The 26,146-nt window shown below is 47.4% G+C and overlaps 1 protein-coding gene across 4 annotated transcripts in view; it reads left to right on the top strand.

The window, feature by feature from the left end:
- The first annotated feature begins 4,335 nt into the window (after positions 1 to 4,335).
- The window catches only part of LOC138266439 (clathrin heavy chain 1-like), a 378,407-nt gene continuing 356,596 nt past the window's right edge, over positions 4,336 to 26,146 (top strand). For 3 of the 4 annotated variants that reach the window (XM_069215208.1, XM_069215207.1, XM_069215206.1), the window contains exon 1: positions 4,352 to 4,541. In XM_069215208.1, the coding sequence (XP_069071309.1) occupies positions 4,500 to 4,541 (42 nt within the window). In that variant the 5' untranslated portion in view covers positions 4,352 to 4,499. Of the gene's footprint in view, positions 4,542 to 26,146 lie in introns of all 4 variants that reach the window. The other variant, XM_069215209.1, reaches the window with a different exon arrangement.

Genomic DNA, 26,146 nt, shown 5'->3' with positions numbered 1-26,146 from the left:
AATCATTAGTCTCCTGGGGTATACTGTGAGAAGGCAGCTGGATGTAACATCGGAGGCTTGCCTGTTAGGAGGCTTCCCCAGGCCCACACCTACGAAGGCAGGTAATAAATGGGCTGATGGACCAGCCCCTGGGTTGGAAATTCATAGCCAGGACCTGGAAGGTGAGAGCAGGTCCTGCCTACGTTAGGTGGTGGGTTGAAGTCAAACAATAGACAATGGCATAGGGAGAAACACTGAGGCAAGAGGAGCCATGCAGGATACACACATGCCCTCTATCAGACATGTGGGGGAGAAGTGGACCAAACGTTTTCAGAGTACCCAGATCAATCTACCACACAGGCTGAAGAGGTGGATGTATTGCCTGAAGGGGAGGAGGACTCCTGACAGTCAGAGGACTGGTCATCGTGGGATGGGAAAGATAGGATAGATGCTTAGAAACTCACTGGATATCAGGCAAAATAACAACTGCAGTGTCCAGCCCATGTCCTTTTGCCACTTGTGGGCTTTTGTAGCTTGTTTTGTCCCTGTAGCTTTAACAGGAGGTTAGCTGTATGACCCTGGGAGTCCACTTCTTTGTCTTTGGTACAGAAGACACAGCAAATCCAGTCTTCTAGGTTCTTCTCAGGTTTCATACAGCAGATGCAGTCATCTTCTGATCTTCCACAGGTTCAGCAGTGTTCTGATCTGGGTGCCTGTTGATGCTGCATATATGCCTGTCATGATCTAGTGGGTTGGAATGACCCCTGGGCATGCACTAAATAATGGCATAAAGGTTCCCAGGACTAACTCTACCCACAGTGTGCATTTTCAAGATGGCAAAAGTCTTTTGTCACACTAAACTTGGGCTCTGAGGCTTGGTGTGTGTATAGGAAGTGTATAATGGTAATGTGAGTGCAGATATTCTGACATAAATAATCTTTTACGTAGTCATGTTTATGTACTAATGTGTGAAATGCTTTAACTATAAAATCAATGTTAACAAAAAATGTGCCTTTTTGATTGCCTGCCACAAGTAAAAGGCCTGTACATGCACTCTGAAAATAATACACTAATGCTGTAAAAGTGCTTTATCTTTTAAGAAGGGTTTTCTGTTTAGTTTAATTGCTGAAATAATATGAGTATTTCTTGTGTAACTTCTGGGTCTCTAGTAGAGCAAGGCCACAGCTAATGCTGAATGTCTGCCAAATTTTTGAAAGTTGCAACCTTAGTAGAGCTGCATACCACATTCTTTGTTTGAATCTCAAACTTGTTTAAAACTTTTATTAATGAAATGCATTTCTTTCAATATAAGTATTTCTTGTTCTCTGCTGGGCCTGAAGCTGAACAAGGCCACAACGAGAAGTTATCTTTCTGCCAAGTTTTAGCTAAAGTATCATTGTATGGGCTCCTGTTTATAGAATAACAAACTTCTTTTGTTTGAATCAGTGCATGTAATTAATGTAATGTATTTCTTTCGAGGGAAACGGCAGTGCACTAAAATGTTGCCACATCTTTGTAACCACTGTCTAGTAGAAGCAAATCCGGAAGATGCCATACAAAAGAGCCTACAGATGACAGACGGAAGAGAAAGTTACAGTGCTTCATTCAGTATAGTTTACAATTACATCAATAAAGCAGAGACCAACCAGTGTTGTGCAATTAATTATTGTATCACTCCAAATGCATTTTTGATATCTGATGTTTTTGTAACTGGATGTTCTTGCTTTGCTTGATGCTTCTGACCAATGACAATGCGGAATGATTTTAAGTTAACCAGACTGCACTTGGAACTTTAAGTCAGTCAGTTCTCTGTCTCTTGGGTCACTCTATGCCACTGCACAACTTCTCTGTGATGCTAGTCATTTTGACACTCTGTCACTTGCCACTTAGTCTACTGACATTCTGGTACTTTATTATTTTGAGTTTTTCTCATGCTCCATTCTTACTTTAGTGCTCAATGCTTAGAGCCTGTAGCACTTTGCTGCCTGCCTTAGATAATTAACTTGATGGTTCAGAGAACTCAGAGTCCAAATTCTGCACTGTCACCCCTTTTCCTGCCCCCTGTCCTGATGCTGATGCTGCTGACCGTCTGATGAAGCTATGCTGTTTTGCTGATTCCCCAGGGATAGGTAACTATGTTTAATCTGTGCATTGTTATTTGTCTTTTGTTTTTCAGGTACCAACTGCTACTGTTTTGATACTGCTGCTGTTTTGATAGCGCCATAGCTAGATGTTTTCTAAATCTATGTTACTAAAACTTTTGCATGAAGCCCAAAATGCTAATGCTAATCTAAAGTTAGTGAGGTGTTTTCTTCTATACTTATGAACTGACATCCTTCTAGTATTGGACAAATGTACATTTTTTTCTTGCTCAAATATTGCTGCTATTAATTTGTGTTTTCGCTACTGAAATAATTGTTTTAATTGCTTTGTTTAAATTGAGATTCGTTAGGCGTTCGGATCAACCTGTGATGTTTCTTTATTTGTATCATTTGGTGTTGAGAATCATTTTCGTGACAATAGCATTGTTAATATAGGAAAATAAACATTCTAATTATCACCAAAGGTGTGGTTATTCATAGCCAAATGGATCATGGTGTGTTCTTTACTGATTCTTTAGTGTGATTTAAATTGTTTACATTGCTGTGTTATGTGACACCTAACAATATTATATTAAACGAGTCAAAAGGTTTATCAACCTTAAAGCTGCGTCCACTTACTATGATAAAATAGATAAGCCAACGGTGCGTTAACAGTAATTATAGTGTTCTTCCACATCTAACACTAAAATGCAGTTTGTAGCAGGTCCTAGACCTGCAACAAACTCAGAAACAAAAGTCTGGTAGAACAAACGCTCAGTTTTCCAGCCACCAGACATTAGATATGCAAGAACTATTTGGCGTCCTGTTCTGTTATATTTAAAACCCCAGCAGGCCTACCGAGCAGGTTTTGACATGTTAAAAGTCTTTGACACTGTAATGCCCCAAAGAGGACCATTGTGGTTGGAGCCTGCCTGGCTAGGGGAACAGAAAAAAGGAACAAGCCTGGTTGCTATCCATATCTGCTTGTGATAGGGTAGGCCACTTTGAAGTTAATTATGTTCCTGAGCCCAGCCTACAGGCCATCCTGTCAAGGACACAACAACACCTCCCCACACGCATTGCCTTTTGTCCATGTATTGGCAACAAGTTCACACCTCATTAAAGGGGCTATTCAAATGCTAATTACTGGCTGTATTAAGTGGGAGAGCAAAATGCAGATTAGCCTCTAGGACCTTCAGGCAGGAAGAAGGTAACTTTTTTTAAATTACTTTTCCTTAATGTTTAGTAAAAATCTGACCAGCTTTGAATTGCAGGACTTCGAGGTTGTCGACCTTATTTCAGAGCAGAACAGATAAATGACCCACCAGCACTATAAATACACATCACCATTTCTTCAGTGCACCGACCAGAATTGAAATTAGTGAACGTCCAGTTACAGTCAGACATCTGAATAGAGCTGTGCAACCAAAAAATGCATTTCCCACAAATAAATGTAAGCTTTATTTATTTTACATTTAAAGTGTGTGCATTATATTTTATATGCATTTACCATTAGGTGAATTGCTAACAAAAAAGTTACAGAATATTGTGTGCATTTTAATCATGTCTTTGACCCCACCCCCCAGACTTGCAGACCACGCCCTCAAAGTACCCAAGTTCACAGTGCCTATGTTTTTCTTTATGCACTTCGACCGCAGATAAGAGCTGCTAAATTAATGGAGACAAGTCAATCATCTCCTATCCATAAAGCACCAATTTGATCAAATAAATCCAGAATGGGGGAAATGGTGTCTCGGTGACATGGGGTCATCTGGTCACCCTAGCTATGACGTCACAATATCAGCAACCTTGCTTTTGGCTAAAATGGTGCCAGTGCAGATGAGAAGCTGTAGTAGTATTTTACAAACACCAAACCAGTGCTATTAGAGTGCACTGGCTAAAAGATTGCATGCAGTCTGCACGGATGTTTGCACGTATATAACTAATGTGAAGTGAAAGCTACTGCAACACAGCACGTCTGATGTTAGGACGACTAGCAACCAGGTTGAGTTCAACCATACTAGTCAGCTCAACTATTTCAGAAATTGGGTGGGGCGTGTAAAACAGTTCAGACCCTCAGCATGGCGCCCGCTGCTGCCACAGTATGCTTCACACGTTAGCACTCTAGTGTTCTCATTAGAACTCTGTGGTCGGCTCGCTGTCTTCCCCCAACTCACATCCTCACCCGCCCGATACAGCGAGTCGCTCGTGCCTCGATGCGCACGCGCACGTCTGCATCCCTCCGGTCTGCTTTGCGCAGGCGTACACCTGCAGCTCCCTCAGGTCCGCACTGCGCCTGCGCCTCCCCCTCCTTCCTCCGGGCGCCGCTGTATCCAGAGCCGTGACCGGAGCAGGCAGCGCAGCCAGCCGGTACCCCCACCGCACCCTCGCCGCCCCCGGGTACCCAGCGCGGCCCTTGCCGCCCCGCACTCCAGAGCCATGGCCCAGATCCTGCCCATCCGCTTCCAGGAGCACTTCCAGGTGAGGGGGCGTTAGGGGACATGAGAGGGCAAAGGGAGGGGATGCGAGGGGGCAGAATGAGGGGACGTGGGGAAAGTGAGAGGGCAGAATGAGGGATGTAGGGGAGGGTAGATGTGAGAGGGCAAAATGAGGGGGTGTGGGGTGAGGTGAGGGCAAAATGAGGGGGTGTGGGGTGAGGTGAGGGCAAAATGAGGGGGTGTGGGGTGAGATGAGAGGGCAAAATGAGGGTCTGTGGGGGTGAGGTGAGAGGGCAGAATGAGGGGCTGTGGGGGTGAGGTGAGAGGGCAGAATGCGGCGGGGTGAGGTGAGAGGGCAAAATGAAAGCGTGTGGGGTGAAATGAGAGGGCAAAATGAGGGGATGCGGGGGTAAAATGAAAGGGCAAAATGAGGGGATGCGGGGGTAAAATGAAAGGGCAAAATGAGGGGATGCGGGGGTAAAATGAAAGGGCAAAATGAGGGGATGCGGGGGTAAAATGAAAGGGCAAAATGAGGGGATGCACAGGTGAGATGAGAGGGCAAAATGAGGGCTTGTGGGTTGAGATGAGACACAGAATTACGGGATGTGGGAAGGGTGAGATGTGAGAGACAAAATTAGGGGATGTGTGGAGGGTGAGATGTGAGGGGCAAAATGAGGGAATGTGGGGAAAGTAAGGGCAAAATGAGGAGATGTAGGGAGGGTGAAATGTGGGAGTGAAGTGAGAGGGCAAAATGAGGGGCTGTAGGGAGGGTGAGATGAGGGGGTGTGGGGCGAGATGAGGGTAAAATGAGGGGCTGTAGGGAGGGTGAGAGGGCAAGATGAAGGGATGAGAGGCGAGAGGGTAAAATGAGACGGTGTGGGGGAGATGTGAGAGGGCAAAATGAAGCGTTGTGGGGGAGAGGGCAAAATGAGGCAGTGTGGGAGTGAAGTGAGTGCAAAATGAGGCGGTGTGAGATGGGGTAAAATGAGGGGATGTGGGGGTGACATGAGCGGGCATAATGAGGGGATGTGAGAGGGCAAAATCAGGGGATGTGGGGGAAAGTGAGAGGTCAGAATTGAGGGATACGGGGAGAGAGACGTGACGGGAGGGGGCAGAATGGGGGATGGGAGGAGGATGAGATGTTTTGGGGGGATGTGAGGAGGATGAGATGTGAGGGGGCAGAATGTGGGGAGGGCGAGATGGCAAAATAAGGGGATGTGGGGTGAGATGAGAGAAGGCAAAATGAGGGAGTCAGATGTGAGGACAATATGAGGGGGTGTGGGGAGTGTGAGATATGAGGGGCTGTGGGGAAGGTGGAATGGGACTCGGGGTTAGGAAATATGGTAGAGGGCGGTAGAAAAGGGGCATTTGTGGTGCACTGAAGGTATATTACAAGGGGAAGTGAAGGGTAATGCGATAGGATGAAGGATAACATGGGGGTTATTGAATGTTGGTGGGGGTAGGTCACGTGAGGATCCATGAGAGGTTTACCGAGGAGAAGTGGATATGGTCCATAGGAGGTCACTGGTTAGGAACATAGAAAAAACATTGTATGAGGATTAAGTGGGGTTGGGGAGGTGCGCCTCTAAGGAAACATTGAATGGGGCTTTAAGAAGGTATATGAGGGTCTAAAAGGGAACATGAACAGAAGTCATAACATTTAACGGGCTTGTGGTACATATTTGGAAGGTGCGGTGTTAGGGGAAAAGGGGGGAAATATGGGAGAAACTTTAAATTGGGCAAAGAAGGTGGCGCTATGTGGGCACACTGGGGCAATTACGGGGTATTGAATGGGCAAACATGAATTGAAAGACTGAAGACATAAAGGATTTAGGGGTTCTGTGTGGGATCTTGAGAAGGGAGATGTCAAGCTGCATGCGGACGTGAATGGAACTCGTTCTGGGAGAGAGTGTGACAGATATGATTGGAGGGGTTGAGAATATAGGTACCTGGGGCAGGAGTTTGAGTAACATTAGTAGAAGCATATACGATATGAAGCTGTGAGGTGAGACATGACGGGTTGAAAAGAGCGAAGTTCATATTTTCAGTGCACAGGTGTGAGTAGTCATCCAGCACATGTATTCTCGTTGTGGTTTGGATCATATAGAACCGATTTAAACGTAATATAAACTCAATTACAAATCCAACACGATAAAGAAAAAGGCCTGTATTCTGAGTTGCCTTCATGTGGACTTGTGAAACTAGAGAAAACTCTGTTCGAGAGTGTTACATGGATAAGGGATGCGATACATTATTAAGTGGTGTATTTTAAGTGGTGTGAGTTTGTAGGGATATGACGGGGTATGCAGGGCAGCATAGGGGAAGTGTTTTATTGTTTATTTTAAAATTGTTTTGTGAAGTACAAAATAGCCCATACAAGTTTCAGAACAATGTACTGAAAAAAAATATATAAAAATTGGGTAATCACTGTGCAGAAAGCAATCCTGTTGTAGTATGTATCTTTGGTATGAAAAAGGATATAATGTTTCACTATCACACTTTAGTTGAAAAAGGCAAAATTGTGTAGTTTTGAAGGACTTGGTGAGATAACTAAGTGAAAAAATGTTTCAACCGGTGTGATACAAAAATATTTATCAATAACTATGTTCAAAATAAAAGACAAGGGAACATTTCAAAACATTTGTGCCAGCCTTCAAGAAGAGAAAGAGAGAGGTAATATAAATGTACTAGCGAGGTCCACTTCAAGAGTTCTGATGCTTCCGTTTAATGAGGTTTGTAAAAAGTTAGATGAAAGGCGGTGTCAGTCATGCATATGATTGGATTATTGAAATGGCACATTTGGGGAGGGGTAATACAGCAAACTGGATGAAAGCTAAGCATGGGTCATGAAAGGGAATGAGTCCATCGCACGAGAAAGGCTTGCACTGTGGGTCATATGTTAGTATGCACATGGCGATTAAACATGCAAGGTAGTCAAGGGCATGAATGGGGCTATCTGAGTGAAGGAATGGTGGTGTGATGGACAGTTCTGAAAGTAGTCATGATATAGGTTGTCAGTCTGAGAGAACCTAACTGTTGGAGGGGAATTAAGGCAGCATATTTGTTTTAGAGAATGGTGGTGAAGATAGATGTTATTGGTGGGACATGCGTAGAGGGCAAAAGGGACTTTTTGGGGTCCTTTTGGACATGGAATGGGAGCAGTGTTTGTGGACATAGGTCGGTAGATGTGAAATGGAAAGGACTGGCCTAGTAGGCATGGGATAGAGGTTGTATGAGAGACTGGGTTTGTGGTCGAGGTTGCAGCATGAAACGTTGCTGTAGGGAATGGGAGGAATCATTGATGTCCAACTGTAGATGGTCAGGACGCAGGTCAACGGTGAGAGGAAGAAAAACCGAACAGCAAGTGGGATAATTGAAGCACTTGGTCACTGTGGCGAGTAAAAATATCAGAATAGTTAGGGTGGTTGAGGAAAAGAAGAGTAAAATTGGAAGTCTCATACTTAGCAAGGACTATCATAAAGGCAACGAATTAAGCATTTTTTTTTTTAATGAGGACAGGTGCAGTACTGTTCAGGTGGATTATATAGTTAAAGTAAATATTTATCATATATGTTATAATGCCGTTATAGATATTCCTTCATAGATTCGAGTTTAACTCCATTCATCCAAGATGTGGGGAAACTGTCCCAATATTTTCCACATTTGTTTAGTTTTTCTATAATTATTTCCAACTGCCCTCTGCATACATAACAATTGAAATAAGATTTCCACCCAGAAAGGGGTAAATGTGCTAGCCTTCAACACACGTATGTGGTAAATTCACTTTTATGTGGAGAGAGTAGTGTTTTCAAGAATACACTTGTGTTTTAATCCATTGCTTACTGAATTCTTAGGCAGTGATATTATTAGAGCTGTACATAACGTAGGTCCAATTATTGGAATAGAAAACAATGATCATATTCAGAAGTTCACCAGGGATTCGCCTAGATTGGACTATACAGTAGCTCGGTCAGTTGTATCAAAGACACTCTGTCTTTAAAGGCATGTACCTTTTCGTTTCTTTGCAGTACTCATTTACCAATTATTAGTCAAATTGTCAGAATGTTGTCCATAACTGGTTAGAAACCATCCTCGTTGGGATGGGATCAAGGCAGAATCCTGCACCAGGTGCTGAAGTAGTTAAGAATAACTTTAGCGAACAGTTTGTCCCAGGCATCCAGCAGTGTAATTAGGCGACAGTTGGTAGCAGTTGTGAAGGCTTGTTGTTTAAATATGGGTACGAAAATGCTACATACTACTTATTATATTTATTTGTCATGTTTTACATTCGCACACAAACAAGGCTCTGCCGGCCATGGGTATGCCTCATAGTAGGAATAAAGTGGATGAACAAAGGAATCATGTCAGTGAATTAGGGAGAACAGAAGGAGGTTTGTGCCACTGGGTGAGGTGGTTTCACAGTCGGTCACTAGAAGTCCATGGATGCAAGAGAGTGGTGGGGCGAACACAAACCTCGCGAAGAAAGAAGCTGGGACTAAGGCTAAGGAGGATGGCCAGCAGAAAGAAGCACCAGAAGACCACCAGATCAGTGTGGAAAGGAAGCTGACATCAGTCATTGATAACAGGGCAGGAAAGGAAAGACTAGTCATTCATTAGGTATGAGACTAGATCTAGTCTGTGATACCAGTAGTGGTGGTGGAGCAGAGGCCAATCAATGGTCGAGATTGAGGAGTATCGCAGAACCATCCACGCACCTGGTCCTTCCTGTTGTGTGAGTAGATGACACAGACAGGAAGAAGGAAGACTCCAAGAAAAGTGCCACAGAGAGTGGTGTTGGATTCTCAGATTATTCGAGGTCCAACAATGGTGACCAGACATGAAATTTCACCAGACGTTTCTTGGAGATGGTATTAATGAAGGTTGCTAAGTGACCTGAAAAAATAAAGAGGTAGGAATGTCTTGGATGGGTTGGTTATGAGTCAGTTTAAGTGAGAGGCGAAAGGATGTGGACCTGCAGTTATCTTGCTGTCTCTGTGTGGAAAACATCCTTTAATGATTGCCCTAACTTGTGATAAAGTGAATCATACTGAACTGGTTATACGTTAATGTTCAGTGCTGGCTGCACTTTTTTTTTTAACCTCAATGCCACTTGCTTTGGCGATAGTCTCACCTAGTTTGGCTTTTGCCCCACTGGTTTGCTGATTATACTATTTGTTTCTACTTTCCTTTCCCCTAGCCTCTAGTCTAGATTTGCAGACTGCCTGATAGCGACCAAACTTTGGGTCTCTCTCTCTCTTCTCTCCTCTTTCACGCTAAATTCTTTCATGGTGAAACTGTCTTGTTGTCTGACAGCCTCTGTTTATGCTAGCTTGCTCACGGTTTGTTTTCCCTTAACTTTTACATGAATGCCATCCTTCGAGGCCTGACGTTTTGGGGTGCTCTCCAACTTCTTCTGCCTGATGGTTGAGTCACATCTCGAGCTCTTGGGACCTGGTTGCAGTCAGTAATTCCCCACCTGAACTCCCACACAACCGGGGCACGAGTCCCCACACTCGTCACGAGAGAGGTGCGCACCAGTCCCTCAATAAGCCCCCACAGGGAAGTGGGTGGACGCCCAAACAAGAGAAAACTAACTGGCAAGAGGGGGGCGCCTCGAGTATGATGGAGGGGGAGAACATAATTCATAATTCTGTTTAAAAAGTGCAGGGGCCCAAATGTTTCCCCTATTAGGCTGCTGCCAAGTGCTGGGATTGCCAAGTACCATGGCTGTCTGGTCTTCTTTCTTGCCACTTCCTTCTACCACTCACACTTCCTGTCTCTTTAGCTCACTTTTGGAGGATTGGAGGTTCTGTTTTACATTTCTTCCTTTGACACCATTCTGCTGTATATTTGCAAGCTTACCCCCGCTCTTCTCTCTCATCATGCGGCTCCAAGCCTGATGAAAACTAAGTCCCGTTCAGTTCCCCAAAAAATGAGTGCCGAGGATCACCGCCCGCACTCAATTACCACAGACTGTCCATGGGGCTAGGGTCGGACAGGCCTTTTCTTCCTGTTGAGTGGGAGCCCTTCGGGGCCGGTCGTCAACGCCCAGGGCCTCTCCTGGTGCCTCGGTCACTTGCCAGAGCGCCACGAGGTGGATTGCACCAAGCACAGCAAGGCCTGAAGGGAGGGAAAGAGGGGGCGGGTGGTGGAGAGAGAGAATGGGTGGGTGGAGGGGAGAGAATACGTCGGGGGCAGGGGAATGGGGCTGGCCTCAGCATTTCTGCCAGGGCTGCTTTTGGAGCTGTGTGGAGTCATCAAACATGTCTCCATTTCCAGGGAAGACGGAACAGCAGCATTCCAGCTAGGACCCCCAAACTCCCGGCACTAAGCCCTGGTTACTAAAAACTTACTTGTGCCCCATGCTACAGCTTGGCACAGAAAGTACAATACATTCGTCATTGTTTTGTGGAATCTATTAAAAGTGAGAACATTTTGCAAGCTTGTTCCAGACTGTCTGTCGCGGGCCAGTGCTGCTTAAAGCACTGGTGAATGGGAGGATGTGTGCCCTGACCCCCCCTCCTCTCTGCCCCCCACCGCCCCCCGAGCGCAGTGTTGTACTCATGGAGTGATCAGGTGTCCAGTGTGAGTGGAGCCAGACTGGGCGCACTGGGCTGTGGGGGGCACTTGCTGGACCCCACCCAAGCGAGGCAGCACCTGGCCTCCCTGGCTCCCATCAGTGCAGATGCCTTGCTCGCATCTCCAGCAGCCAATCGGAATGCGCTGAGCTCAGCGAGCAGGAAGTGCTCTTGGCACCGGATGGACTGTGATGAGCCTTTCCGGAGGACAGGCCGGCGTGATTTCATTTCAGTCGAGGGCTCGGAAGCCTCTTCCCAGGAAGTGAAAGATTTTGGCAGCCGTGTCACGAGAGCTCCTTGTATTAACCAAAATATGCTTTTTCACAACTATCCTTTAATTAAAAAAAAAAAATAGGGTTAGTACAATAGAAAAGGGCCTGGGAAGTAACGTTGTTGGCGCCAGCGCGGTATGTGAGAGACAGACTCTGGTCTGAAATGGTGCACGTGTGATGCTTTGGTGAAAAAACAGTTGAATTAAGGGCTTGACCCGAGACCTTCTAATTCCATCGAGGGAATAGAAAGGGTTATCTTGCGGAAATCTTCGGTTTAGTAGTGCGTCCATTTACTCATCTCGACTGAACGTGAGGGAGGCCACGTCTGCCTGACTGTTTTTGCATTTCAGCAGTGAAACAAGTAAGCAGACATATTCCCCCAGATCCTTATGGCCAATATGAAAAAAAGAGGACCCGGTCGCTTCATTAAGGCGCAGAGGCGTTTGGGACAGTTTTGAAGATACTGTTAACTAAATGTGACCTGGAAGGAAAGTCCGTTTTACTAATTACACCCTGGTCGCATTTATCTGTTCTGGTGATCACGAGACCTCCTGAATTCCTCTTTCCTCGAAGGGGATGCCCTCTGTCTTGTGACACGTCATTGCGTGTTAGTTTTAACGTGTGTGTTTTTAACCTGGCGGCTCCAGTCGGGGTGTTAGACCTACTGCAGGCCTGCCAGCTCTCTGGGATTCCAGGCTGCGGCTCTGGGGCTCTTCCCAGACACCAGGTAGCCCGGCCTCCGTGCTCACGTCTAGCTGCACCGGCGCGGCCGAGGCAGCATAGCTGGCATTCCTTGGCAGTCTGAAGGCCGAGATTGTTTATTATCGTTGGGTTCCGTTTCAGTGCCGTCCACTGGATCTCTTTGTGAAGGGCTTTGGGCCTGCTGTGCCGCTTTTCTGGGGAGAGCGGGGCATGCTGGGCCTTTCATAAGTTGAGAAGTCTCATGCAGAGATTGCGGGGAATCTAGGGAGGAATTGGGAGGGTACCACTCACAATGTTTTCTGTAGGTGCGGGGGCACACGCTGCCAGTCTCCTACCAGTCTGTGGATGCTGTTCGCTGCCAGTCCGCATTCTCACTGCAGTCTAGAAGGGATAACTTGCACTAGTTGTTAAAGTAGAGGTTTGCTGAGACAGAGCGACTGTTGTGCTGAAGAATTAGTACAACACACACCGGATATATTAAGAGTACATATGGTGTTGGCATAGCCAAACAAGCATTTGCAATGCAGTGGGTTAGAGCTATTAGCGGCGTTGTAAATTCCTAACGTGACTTTTCTTGCCACATAAAATGAAAAGTAAAACAACTGACCTAAGCGAGCTGTTTCAAAGCGCCACAGCCGCCATGAACTTGAACGTGAAGGAGAGACTCAAAAGGAAAAAGGAGTTATTTCGCAGCCAAACGTATCGACAAACGTGCAATTATCCATGTAATAGGGTCGATGGACAAGGTGGTAACAAAACCGCCCCAAGGAGGGACAAACGTAAAGCATTTACCTATGAAAAGGATTTTTGGGCAAGCCCATGAATGAGTGAAAGTGATGGGTGTGGGTAAAAGCCCAGATAGATGACAACCGGTCAGAGCGCTTGCAAGCTCGACCTAAAAATGACACGTTCAGCTTAAAATCCTCATCCTTGAAAAGTGCTAAAAATCCAGACTGGTTAAAGTGGCCGTACAAGACTTGGAACCACTTGCCAGCTTTGTATTTGAATGACTCCAGCACCTTTTCATGGGGTGAAAAGAGACCAGCTGCTTTGAACGTCTCCCACAGCTAACTGAAATGTTTTTTAACCTTATGATGCTCACAGTACCTGTAAAGAAATGGCTCCCTGTTGCAGTTACCCCCCACTTTTTGCCTGATACTGATGCTGACTTGACTGAGAAGAGTGCTGGGACCCTGCTAACCAGGCCCCAGCACCAGTGTTCCTTCACCTAAAATGTACCATTGTATCCACAATTGGCACACCCTGGCATTCAGATAAGTCCCTTGTAACTGGTACTTCTAGTACCAAGGGCCCTGATGCCAAGGAAGGTCTCTAAGGGCTGCAGCATGTCTTATGCCACCCTAGAGACCCCTCACTCAGCACAGACACACTGCTTACAAGCCTGTGTGTGCTAGTGAGAACAAAATGAGTAAGTCGACATGGCACTCCCCTCAGGGTGCCATGCCAGCCTCTCACTGCCTATGCAGTATAGGTAAGACACCCCTCTAGCAGGCCTTACAGCCCTAAGGCAGGGTGCACTATACCATAGGTGAGGGTACCAGTGCATGAGCACTGTGCCCCTACAGTGTCTAAACAAAACCTTAGACATTGTAAGTGCAGGGTAGCCATAAGAGTATATGGTCTGGGAGTTTGTCAAACACGAACTCCACAGCACCATAATGGCTACACTGAAAACTGGGAAGTTTGGTATCAAACTTCTCAGCACAATAAATGCACACTGATGCCAGTGTACATTTTATTGTAAAACACACCACAGAGGGCACCTTAGAGGTGCCCCCTGAAACCTAACCGACTATCTGTGTAGGCTGACTAGTTTTAGCAGCCTGCCACAAACCGAGACATGTTGCTGGCCCCATGGGGAGAGTGCCTTTGTCACTCTGAGGCCAGTAACAAAGCCTGCACTGGGTGGAGATGCTAACACCTCTCCCAGGCAGGAATTGTCACACCTGGCGGTGAGCCTCAAAGGCTCACCTCCTTTGTGCCAACCCAGCAGGACACTCCAGCTAGTGGAGTTGCCCGCCCCCTCCGGCCCGGCCCCCACTTTTGGCGGCAAGGCCGGAGAAAATAATGAGAATAACAAGGAGGAGTCACTGGCCAGTCAGGACAGCCCCTAAGGTGTCCTGAGCTGAGGTGACTCTAACTTTTAGAAATCCTCCATCTTGCAGATGGAGGATTCCCCCAATAGGGTTAGGACTGTGACCCCCTCCCCTTGGGAGGAGGCACAAAGAGGGTGTACCCACCCTCAGGGCTAGTAGCCATTGGCTACTAACCCCCCAGACCTAAACACGCCCTTAAATTTAGTATTTAAGGGCTACCCTGAACCCTAGAAAATTAGATTCCTGCAACTACAAGAAGAAGGACTGCCTAGCTGAAAACCCCTGCAGCGGAAGACCAGAAGACGACGACTGCCTTGGCTCCAGAAACTCACCGGCCTGTCTCCTGCCTTCCAAAGATCCTGCTCCAGCGACGCCTTCCAAAGGGACCAGCGACCTCGACATCCTCTGAGGACTGCCCCTGCTTCGAAAAGACAAGAAACTCCAGAGGACAGCGGACCTGCTCCAAGAAAAGCTGCAACTTCGTTGCCAGCAGCTTTAAAGAACCCTGCAAGCTCCCCGCAAGAAGCGTGAGACTTGCAACACTGCACCCGGCGACCCCGACTCGGCTGGTGGCGATCCAACACCTCAAGAGGGACCCCAGGACTACTCTGATACTGTGAGTACCAAAACCTGTCCCCCCTGAGCCCCCACAGCGCCGCCTGCAGAGGGAATCCCGAGGCTTCCCCTGACCGCGACTCTTTGAACCTAAAGTCCCGACGCCTGGGAGAGACCCTGCACCCGCAGCCCCCAGGACCTGAAGGACCGGACTTTCACTGGAGAAGTGACCCCCAGGAGTCCCTCTCCCTTGCCCAAGTGGAGGTTTCCCCGAGGAATCCCCCCCTTGCCTGCCTGCAGCGCTGAAGAGATCCCGAGATCTCTCATAGACAAACATTGCGAACCCGACGCTTGTTTCTACACTGCACCCGGCCGCCCCCGTGCTGCTGAGGGTGAGATTTCTGTGTGGGCTTGTGTCCCCCCCGGTGCCCTACAAAACCCCCCTGGTCTGCCCTCCGAAGACGCGGGTACTTACCTGCAAGCAGACCGGAACCGGGGCACCCCCTTCTCTCCATCCTAGCCTATGTGTTTTGGGCACCACTTTGAACTCTGCACCTGACCGGCCCTGAGCTGCTGGTGTGGTGACTTTGGGGTTGCTCTGAACCCCCAACGGTGGGCTACCTTGGACCAAGAACTGAACCCTGTAAGTGTCCTACTTACCTGGTAAAACTAACAAAAACTTACCTCCCCCAGGAACTGTGAAAATTGCACTAAGTGTCCACTTTTAAAACAGCTATTTGTCAATAACTTGTAAAGTATACATGCAATTTTTATGATTTGAAGTTCCTAAAGTACTTACCTGCAATACCTTTCGAATGAGATATTACATGTAGAATTTGAACCTGTGGTTCTTAAAATAAACTAAGAAAAGATATTTTTCTATAACAAAACCTATTGGCTGGATTTGTCTCTGAGTGTGTGTACCTCATTTATTGTCTATGTGTATGTACAACAAATGCTTAACACTACTCCTTGGATAAGCCTACTGCTCGACCACACTACCACAAAATAGAGCATTAGTATTATCTATTTTTACCACTATTTTACCTCTAAGGGGAACCCTTGGACTCTGTGCATGCTATTCCTTACTTTGAAATAGCACATACAGAGCCAACTTCCTACATTGGTGGATCAGCGGTGGGGTACAAGACTTTGCATTTGCTGGACTACTCAGCCAATACCTGATCACACGACAAATTCCAAAATTGTCATTAGAAATTGATTTTTGCAATTTGAAAAGTTTTCTAAATTCTTAAAAGACCTGCTAGGGCCTTGTGTTAGATCCTGTTTAGCATTTCTTTTAGAGTTTAAAAGTTTGTAAAAGTTTGAATTAGATTCTAGAACCAGTTGTAGATTCTTAAAAAGTATTCCAACTTTTAGAAGCAAAATGTTTAGCACAGATGTGACTGTGGTGGAACTCGACACCACACCTTACCTCCATCTTAAGATGAGGGAGCTAAGGTCACTCTGTAAAATAAAGAAAATAACAATGGGCCCCAAACCTACCAAAATACAGCTCCAGGAGCTTTTGGCAGAGTTTGAAAAGGCCAACCCCTCTGAGGGTGGCAACTCAGAGGAAGAGGATAGTGACTTGGAGGAAAGTTCCCCCCTACCAATCCTATCTAGGGAGAACAGGGTCCCTCAAACCCTGACTCCAAAAATAATAGTCAGAGATGCTGGTTCCCTCACAGGAGAGACCAACACCTCTGAAATCACTGAGGATAACTCCAGTGAAGATGACCCCCTGTTAGCCAGGATGGTCAAAAGATTGGCTTTGGAAAAGCAGCTCCTAGCCATAGAAAGGGAAAGAAAAGAGATGGGCCTAGGTCCCATCGATGGTGGCAGCAACTTAAATAGGGTCAGAGATTCTCCTGACATCCTAAAAATCCCCAAAGGGATTGTAACAAAATATGAAGATGGTGATGACATCACCAAATGGTTCACAGCTTTTGAGAGGGCTTGTGTAACCAGAAAAGTAAACAGATCTCACTGGGGTGCTCTCCTTTGGGAAATGTTCACTGGAAAGTGTAGGGATAGACTCCTCACACTCTCTGGAAAAGATGCAGAATCTTATGACCTCATGAAGGGTACCCTGATTGAGGGCTTTGGATTCTCCACTGAGGAGTATAGAATTAGATTCAGGGGGGCTCAAAAATCCTCGAGCCAGACCTGGGTTGATTTTGTAGACTACTCAGTAAAAACACTAGATGGTTGGTTAACTGGAAATGAAGTGTGTGACTATGTTGGGCTTTATAATTTGTTTATGAAAGAACACATTTTAAGTAACTGCTTCAATGAAAAGTTGCATCAGTATCTGGTAGACCTAGGTCCAATTTCTCCCCAAGAATTGGGAAAGAAGGCAGACCACTGGGTCAAGACTAGGGTAACCAAAACTTCCACTGGGGGTGACCAAAAGAAAGGGGTTACAAAAACTCCCCAGGAGAAAGTGGGTGACACTAGAAACAAAGAAAAAGAGTCCTCTGTAGGCCCCCAAAAACCAGAACAGGTGGGTGGGCCCCAAGACACAACCCAAAACAAAGGTGGGTACCAGGGTAAGAACTGGGATGCCACTAAGGCATGGTGCCACAACTGTAAACAGTCTGGGCACCACACCAAGGACACTTCTTGTCCCAAAAACAAACCCCAGAACAAAATTCCAGGGGTAACCAGTGTAGCCATGGGAGATGACTCCTCAGATGAGGAGGTCTTCATAGCCTTCAACTGGAAACAGGGCCCAACAGGCGAGTTGGAGATTCCAGAGGGAAGTAGACACTTCCACCACCTACTGGTGAATGGAATCCCAACCACTGCCCTGAGAGACACTTGTGCCAGTCACACTATTGTGCATGACAGGCTGGTACTCTCAAACCAGTACATCCCAGGTGAGATGGCCAGAGTAAGAGTTAGCCCAGACAGGGTCACTAATAGGCCTGTGGCTCTTGTGCCCATAGAAGTGGGTGGAACTTTTAGCTGGAGAAGGGTGGTAGTCAGTACAGACCTCCCCCTTGATTGTCTCCTTGGAAATGACTACCCAGAGGTTAGTCAGAGCCTAAGAGAAGAACTGGTCCAGGGCCAGTCCTCTCCCAAGGATTCTGGAGTGCCTGCCTCTGCAGTAAATGCAAGTAGGCCCCAGAAGAAAAAGAAAAGGAAACAGAGTAGGAAAGGTGGACAACCTTTAGCCAAGGTTCCAGCAAGCCAAGGAGATTCTGCTCCAGTAGGGGAGAACTCCAAAAATGGCTCTGATAAAGTCCAACCTGACCCACAAGAAGTCCTGGCTAGTCAGGCAACTGTTAAGCCTGAGTGGGTGGCTCCTCAGCTAACAGAAGAAAGAGTGGAAGAAGGGTGTTTACTACAAGATGTGGTAACCCCCCACTCTAATACAGCAGACAGGCACCCTGAACCCAAAGAAGCCTGTAACTTAGCCCCTTCCCTTGTAGGTGAAGAGCTAAAGGTGTGGTTCTGGGCACTGACAGCTGTCAGTGGCCTCTGCTGGGTGTTAGCCTTTATGGCTGCACTATCCTTGGCATGGTGGTCTGACCCCATGCCAAATAACAAGTTAGGCCCCCTGACCCTATTAGTCATGGTGGGGTTACTCCAGCTCTGGGTAACCTCTCTGGGTAAGCTAGGGGTAACCCTGGCCAAGATAAGGTTAGCAGAGGTGGATACCTCTAAGACCAAAATAGAAAGAATGGGTGGAGACATTGAAGAGGCAGACAAGAGGCAATTCAGACTAGGTCCTATCACTGTGGAAGTAGGTCAGTTCCCCAAAGGGAATGACCTGAACAGAAGGATGTAAGGCAGAGTAGGCCCTGCAACTAACCAGCCTATTTCTCCTACTCTTCCTCGCCTGACAGACTAGGAAGACTCTCCCAGCTTGGGCTGAGTCTCCTGGCCTGTGGGCTGGGGGGGGCTTGTGTAAAGAAATGGCTCCCTGTTGCAGTTACCCCCCACTTTTTGCCTGATACTGATGCTGACTTGACTGAGAAGAGTGCTGGGACCCTGCTAACCAGGCCCCAGCACCAGTGTTCCTTCACCTAAAATGTACCATTGTATCCACAATTGGCACACCCTGGCATTCAGATAAGTCCCTTGTAACTGGTACTTCTAGTACCAAGGGCCCTGATACCAAGGAAGGTCTCTAAGGGCTGCAGCATGTCTTATGCCACCCTAGAGACCCCTCACTCAGCACAGACACACTGCTTACAAGCCTGTGTGTGCTAGTGAGAACAAAATGAGTAAGTCGACATGGCACTCCCCTCAGGGTGCCATGCCAGCCTCTCACTGCCTATGCAGTATAGGTAAGACACCCCTCTAGCAGGCCTTACAGCCCTAAGGCAGGGTGCACTATACCATAGGTGAGGGTACCAGTGCATGAGCACTGTGCCCCTACAGTGTCTAAACAAAACCTTAGACATTGTAAGTGCAGGGTAGCCATAAGAGTATATGGTCTGGGAGTTTGTCAAACACGAACTCCACAGCACCATAATGGCTACACTGAAAACTGGGAAGTTTGGTATCAAACTTCTCAGCACAATAAATGCACACTGATGCCAGTGTACATTTTATTGTAAAACACACCACAGAGGGCACCTTAGAGGTGCCCCCTGAAACCTAACCGACTATCTGTGTAGGCTGACTAGTTTTAGCAGCCTGCCACAAACCGAGACATGTTGCTGGCCCCATGGGGAGAGTGCCTTTGTCACTCTGAGGCCAGTAACAAAGCCTGCACTGGGTGGAGATGCTAACACCTCTCCCAGGCAGGAATTGTCACACCTGGCGGTGAGCCTCAAAGGCTCACCTCCTTTGTGCCAACCCAGCAGGACACTCCAGCTAGTGGAGTTGCCCGCCCCCTCCGGCCCGGCCCCCACTTTTGGCGGCAAGGCCGGAGAAAATAATGAGAATAACAAGGAGTCACTGGCCAGTCAGGACAGCCCCTAAGGTGTCCTGAGCTGAGGTGACTCTAACTTTTAGAAATCCTCCATCTTGCAGATGGAGGATTCCCCCAATAGGGTTAGGACTGTGACCCCCTCCCCTTGGGAGGAGGCACAAAGAGGGTGTACCCACCCTCAGGGCTAGTAGCCATTGGCTACTAACCCCCCAGACCTAAACACGCCCTTAAATTTAGTATTTAAGGGCTACCCTGAACCCTAGAAAATTAGATTCCTGCAACTACAAGAAGAAGGACTGCCTAGCTGAAAACCCCTGCAGCGGAAGACCAGAAGACGACGACTGCCTTGGCTCCAGAAACTCACCGGCCTGTCTCCTGCCTTCCAAAGATCCTGCTCCAGCGACGCCTTCCAAAGGGACCAGCGACCTCGACATCCTCTGAGGACTGCCCCTGCTTCGAAAAGACAAGAAACTCCCGAGGACAGCGGACCTGCTCCAAGAAAAGCTGCAACTTCGTTGCCAGCAGCTTTAAAGAACCCTGCAAGCTCCCCGCAAGAAGCGTGAGACTTGCAACACTGCACCCGGCGACCCCGACTCGGCTGGTGGCGATCCAACACCTCAAGAGGGACCCCAGGACTACTCTGATACTGTGAGTACCAAAACCTGTCCCCCCTGAGCCCCCACAGCGCCGCCTGCAGAGGGAATCCCGAGGCTTCCCCTGACCGCGACTCTTTGAACCTAAAGTCCCGACGCCTGGGAGAGACCCTGCACCCGCAGCCCCCAGGACCTGAAGGACCGGACTTTCACTGGAGAAGTGACCCCCAAGAGTCCCTCTCCCTTGCCCAAGTGGAGGTTTCCCCGAGGAATCCCCCCCTTGCCTGCCTGCAGCGCTGAAGAGATCCCGAGATCTCTCATAGACAAACATTGCGAACCCGACGCTTGTTTCTACACTGCACCCGGCCGCCCCCGTGCTGCTGAGGGTGAGATTTCTGTGTGGGCTTGTGTCCCCCCCGGTGCCCTACAAAACCCCCCTGGTCTGCCCTCCGAAGACGCGGGTACTTACCTGCAAGCAGACCGGAACCGGGGCACCCCCTTCTCTCCATCCTAGCCTATGTGTTTTGGGCACCACTTTGAACTCTGCACCTGACCGGCCCTGAGCTGCTGGTGTGGTGACTTTGGGGTTGCTCTGAACCCCCAACGGTGGGCTACCTTGGACCAAGAACTGAACCCTGTAAGTGTCCTACTTACCTGGTAAAACTAACAAAAACTTACCTCCCCCAGGAACTGTGAAAATTGCACTAAGTGTCCACTTTTAAAACAGCTATTTGTCAATAACTTGTAAAGTATACATGCAATTTTTATGATTTGAAGTTCCTAAAGTACTTACCTGCAATACCTTTCGAATGAGATATTACATGTAGAATTTGAACCTGTGGTTCTTAAAATAAACTAAGAAAAGATATTTTTCTATAACAAAACCTATTGGCTGGATTTGTCTCTGAGTGTGTGTACCTCATTTATTGTCTATGTGTATGTACAACAAATGCTTAACACTACTCCTTGGATAAGCCTACTGCTCGACCACACTACCACAAAATAGAGCATTAGTATTATCTATTTTTACCACTATTTTACCTCTAAGGGGAACCCTTGGACTCTGTGCATGCTATTCCTTACTTTGAAATAGCACATACAGAGCCAACTTCCTACAGTACCCATGTAGGGGCTCGATGTGGTGGGCTCGGTCGAGTGAGCGTTTAGTGTGTGGGTGGAAGAAGCCTGAGCTAGCTTCTCTTCTTTGTGGCCATGGGGTGTAGCAGCTTGTCGATTTAAGGCGATGTGGTTGTGAAATTCAGATTTTTGTCCGTGCAGAAGTTAATTTTTCTTTCAAATTGCACAAACCTGTGGGACAGTTGTGGTCCCAGTGAATAGTTCTCTATTATGGGGTCAGGGTTCTGGCCCTGTGCTCGTCACCTGACTGCTGGGCAGGCCACTGCCTTCCAGGGCCTATTCTGTTGAATTTGAGTGAACATAAAACAGGCCAAGCAACTACTGGGTATGGGCTCCAGAAAAACTCGTATAACTGCTATTCTGAGCAAAGAGTGAAGTAATCCATCTCTGGTGTCATTACTGCGGGTACGGTTGTCTTAAGGCCCTGGGAACCTGGGTTTCCTCTGAGTTTTCTCTGTTTCTCGCCAGAACGAACATTGTATTTATCACCAGTTTATTTTCCCCATATTTAAGATGCTTTTCCTCCGAGTGGAGGTTGATGCCATCTGCCTTTTTAAGGCAGCACATAGTAACGTTGAAACAAGCAAATACTTGTGTTTTTTAAAAAGCAAGACTGGAGGTTCTCATGTCTGATCTGATCGCCCACCTTCTCTTTGGGTGTAAAACGGTATGAAAGGCTCCCCGATCTAAGCCACAATGCTCACAGTTGCAGAGCCAAGCGGAGCTTGCAGCCTTGTAACAGTGCGTTATGAGATGTGCTGCATCATGTGCAGTGTGCGGCCCACCTGGCGCGGTGCATCCCGGCCCTGCGCTGGGATGCTGGAGTCAGACGGATGCTGCCTCCGGCGTGTCCCTGCGTGGGAAGGCCATTGTTGGAAAGGCCGGGGTGCGAGATGGGAAGGGCAGCTGAACCGCAGGGTCCAGAGTCCAGTTCACAAAGAATCCAGCGTGTGATGTGTCCCTGCAGGCTGGCCCTCGGGGCCCGGGGAGGAGCCACAACAGGTGCTCGCTGAAGCGAGGATGCCCTGTCTGCACAGAGCTGCTGTAAAATGAAACCGATGTGTCGCCGCTGACATCGAAAGGAGCAAGGCTGGAAAGAAAGACGGAGTCATTTAGAGCAGTTCAAATACATGAATAGATGTGTGGTGCCTCCTATGTAGGATGCCATGTTTACTCAGTGCTTTGCCATCCTTCCTACTCTCTCACGAGTGTATACCCTTTGTGATTGATGTCTGTAGGCTTGCACGAGAGGGTGTCTTAAGGTCGCCAAGATGGATCCCGGCGAAGAATGCTTCTTTATACGTGGAGGGCCTTCACCATCAGAAGTACTCGGCACAGAGTCACAGTGACACATCGCTATGTCTATCCGGGGTCTCCAATCTTTTCTGTAATAAGAGCTACCTTTGCTCAATGAAAATCATAGCGAGTTACTAATATTACTATTGCAATAATAATTACCACATGAAATACGATGATGTTAATGGCCATGAGAGGTAAGATTATTACCAGTGATCTCACAGGGTTTCACGCAGTAATGTAAATTGGGCTTTGTCAATTTGAAATGTCTCTACATGGGTAATAGAAAGCAGCCGCAGCGCCGCCGACACAGATGTAATGATAATAGTAATAAGATGCCCCACATGATTTATCACTCAGAAATCAGCTTAAATACATTTTGGAAATCCAACCATTTTTCTCAACACATCGGCTCATGAGTTCTGAAAATATGCACATTTTTGTTTTGAATATATAATTTGGACATAAGCAGCCAAGAAAAAGCTTCTAGTTTAGTAGAATGGGCTGCACACAGGAGAGCTACTTATAAGTAGCTGGAGAGCTACCAGTAGCTCACGAGCTACTCATTGGAGAAGCGTGGCCGAGTTCATAGATTACATTTTTTCTGTTAGTCCATTGAGCCCGACAAAGTGGCAATATCAGGTTGTGAAAACTTTCAAATGAATAATTTGTAGCCTAGTTATGGTATTTGTTTGTTTGTTGGCATTTAAGTTACACTTGGATAGCATTAAATGAGACTTCAACTCTTACACAGATGTTCTTTACGATGTCTACTTTGAAGCCTTACACCCAGTACAAAGCAGTCATTCTTATAAGGGATTTTAAAGACATAGGGCCAGATGTAGAAAGCCGTTTGCATGGTGCAAACTGCGAAAATCGCAGTTTGCGCCATGCAAACAGCCTAACTCGATGCTCATTCACAATTTGCGAGTCGGTTACTGACTCGCAAATTGTGAATGTGACTCGCAAATAGGAAGGTGTGTTCCCTTCCTATTTGCGACTCGCATCGCAATGCAGAATTGCTTTGTTACCGCGAATGCGGTCACAAAGCAATTCGCAGTTACCACCAGTGTCACACTGGTGGTAACTCATTCGCAAAAGGGAAGGGGTCCCCTTTGTGAATGTGGGCAAAAAGGTTTTTTCAGAGCAGGCCAATGGACCACTGCCTACACTGAAAAAACGAAACCAAATGGTTTCGTAATTTTTGCATTTTGCAACTCGTTTTCCTTTTTTAAAAAAAAACTGCTTTATTTAAAAAGCAGTCACAGACATGGAGGTCTGCTGACTTCAGCAGGCCACCCTCCCTGTGAGTGCAGGGACTCGCTATGGGGTCGCAAAATGCGACCCACCTCATTTATATTAATGAGGTGGGTCTTTGCGACCCCATAGCGTGTCGCAGACGGTGTCCGAGACACTGTTCTGCATCCAATATTGCGACTCGGAAATCACGAGTCGCACCGACTTGCAATTTCCGAGTCGCAATATCGGACTTTGCTACATGTGGCCCTTAATGTATTCTTATTTCTGAGCTCCATTGGTTGCCTCTAGGCTCCATCTGTGTGTTCTCTAGGTTAGAACCTTTGATTAGCAGGGTGTTAAAACTTTTTCCACAGTGTTTTGAATAGCAGCAGCTTCATTCATTTCTTGGGGCATGTTATAGAAGACACAGCCTCTCGTTTTAGGTCTGGTCTTCAGACATCTTTTAGTTGCCTGTTTGCGAATGACGTCCTGTGGGCCATACGACCTGACCATTGCTTGCTGTTAGTTGGCCTTCTTATTCTAATTCCCTTCCATATTATTCCAGCTTGCCTTCCTATTTTTATGTTTGGCCCTCTTTATCATGCTTTTGATTGAGGATGATTTGCATTCTTAATCTACTCGCTGTAGGAAGTTGGCTCTGTATGTGCTATTTCAAAGTAAGGAATAGCATGCACAGAGTCCAAGGGTTCCCCTTAGAGGTAAAATAGTGGTACAAATAGATAATACTAATGCTCTATTTTGTGGTAGTGTGGTCGAGCAGTAGGCTTATCCAAGGAGTAGTGTTAAGCATTTGTTGTACATACACATAGACAATAAATGAGGTACACACACTCAGAGACAAATCCAGCCAATAGGTTTTTGTATAGAAAAATATCTTTTCTTAGTTTATTTTAAGAACCACAGGTTCAAATTCTATATGTAATATCTCATTCGAAAGGTATTGCAGGTAAGTACTTTAGGAACTTTAAATCATAAAAATTGCATGTATACTTTACAAGTTATTGACAAATAGCTGTTTTAAAAGTGGACACTTAGTGCAATTTTCACAGTTCCTGGGGGAGGTAAGTTTTTGTTAGTTTTACCAGGTAAGTACGACACTTACAGGGTTCAGTTCTTGGTCCAAGGTAGCCCACCGTTGGGGGTTCAGAGCAACCCCAAAGTCACCACACCAGCAGCTCAGGGCCGGTCAGGTGCAGAGTTCAAAGTGGTGCCCAAAACACATAGGCTAGAATGGAGAGAAGGGGGTGCCCCGGTTCCGGTCTGCTTGCAGGTAAGTACCCGCGTCTTCGGAGGGCAGACCAGGGGGGTTTTGTAGGGCACCGGGGGGGACACAAGTCCACACAGAAATTTCACCCTCAGCAGCGCGGGGGCGGCCGGGTGCAGTGTAGAAACAGGCGTCGGGTTCGCAATGTTAGTCTATGAGAGATCTCGGGATCTCTTCAGCGCTGCAGGCAGGCAAGGGGGGGGTTCCTCGGGGAAACCTCCACTTGGGCAAGGGAGAGGGACTCCTGGGGGTCACTTCTCCAGTGAAAGTCCGGTCCTTCAGGTCCTGGGGGCTGCGGGTGCAGGGTCTCTCCCAGGCGTCGGGACTTTAGGTTCAAAGAGTCGCGGTCAGGGGAAGCCTCGGGATTCCCTCTGCAGGCGGCGCTGTGGGGGCTCAGGGGGGACAGGTTTTTGTACTCACAGTCTTAGAGTAGTCCTGGGGTCCCTCCTGAGGTGTTGGATCGCCACCAGCCGAGTCGGGGTCGCCGGGTGCAGTGTTGCAAGTCTCACGCTTCTTGCGGGGAGCTTGCAGGGTTCTTTAAAGCTGCTGGAAACAAAGTTGCAGCTTTTCTTGGAGCAGGTCCGCTGTCCTCGGGAGTTTCTTGTCTTTTCGAAGCAGGGGCAGTCCTCAGAGGATGTCGAGGTCGCTGGTCCCTTTGGAAGGCGTCGCTGGAGCAGGATCTTTGGAAGGCAGGAGACAGGCCGGTGAGTTTCTGGAGCCAAGGCAGTTGTCGTCTTCTGGTCTTCCTCTGCAGGGGTTTTCAGCTAGGCAGTCCTTCTTCTTGTAGTTGCAGGAATCTAATTTTCTAGGGTTCAGGGTAGCCCTTAAATACTAAATTTAAGGGCGTGTTTAGGTCTGGGGGGTTAGTAGCCAATGGCTACTAGCCCTGAGGGTGGGTACACCCTCTTTGTGCCTCCTCCCAAGGGGAGGGGGTCACAATCCTAACCCTATTGGGGGAATCCTCCATCTGCAAGATGGAGGATTTC

Source organism: Pleurodeles waltl, chromosome 11, assembly GCF_031143425.1.
Source record: "Pleurodeles waltl isolate 20211129_DDA chromosome 11, aPleWal1.hap1.20221129, whole genome shotgun sequence".
Taxonomy (NCBI): Eukaryota; Metazoa; Chordata; class Amphibia; order Caudata; family Salamandridae; genus Pleurodeles; species Pleurodeles waltl.
The sequence above is the reverse complement of the archived record's forward strand: the minus strand, read 5'-3'. Positions and strand labels throughout refer to the sequence as shown.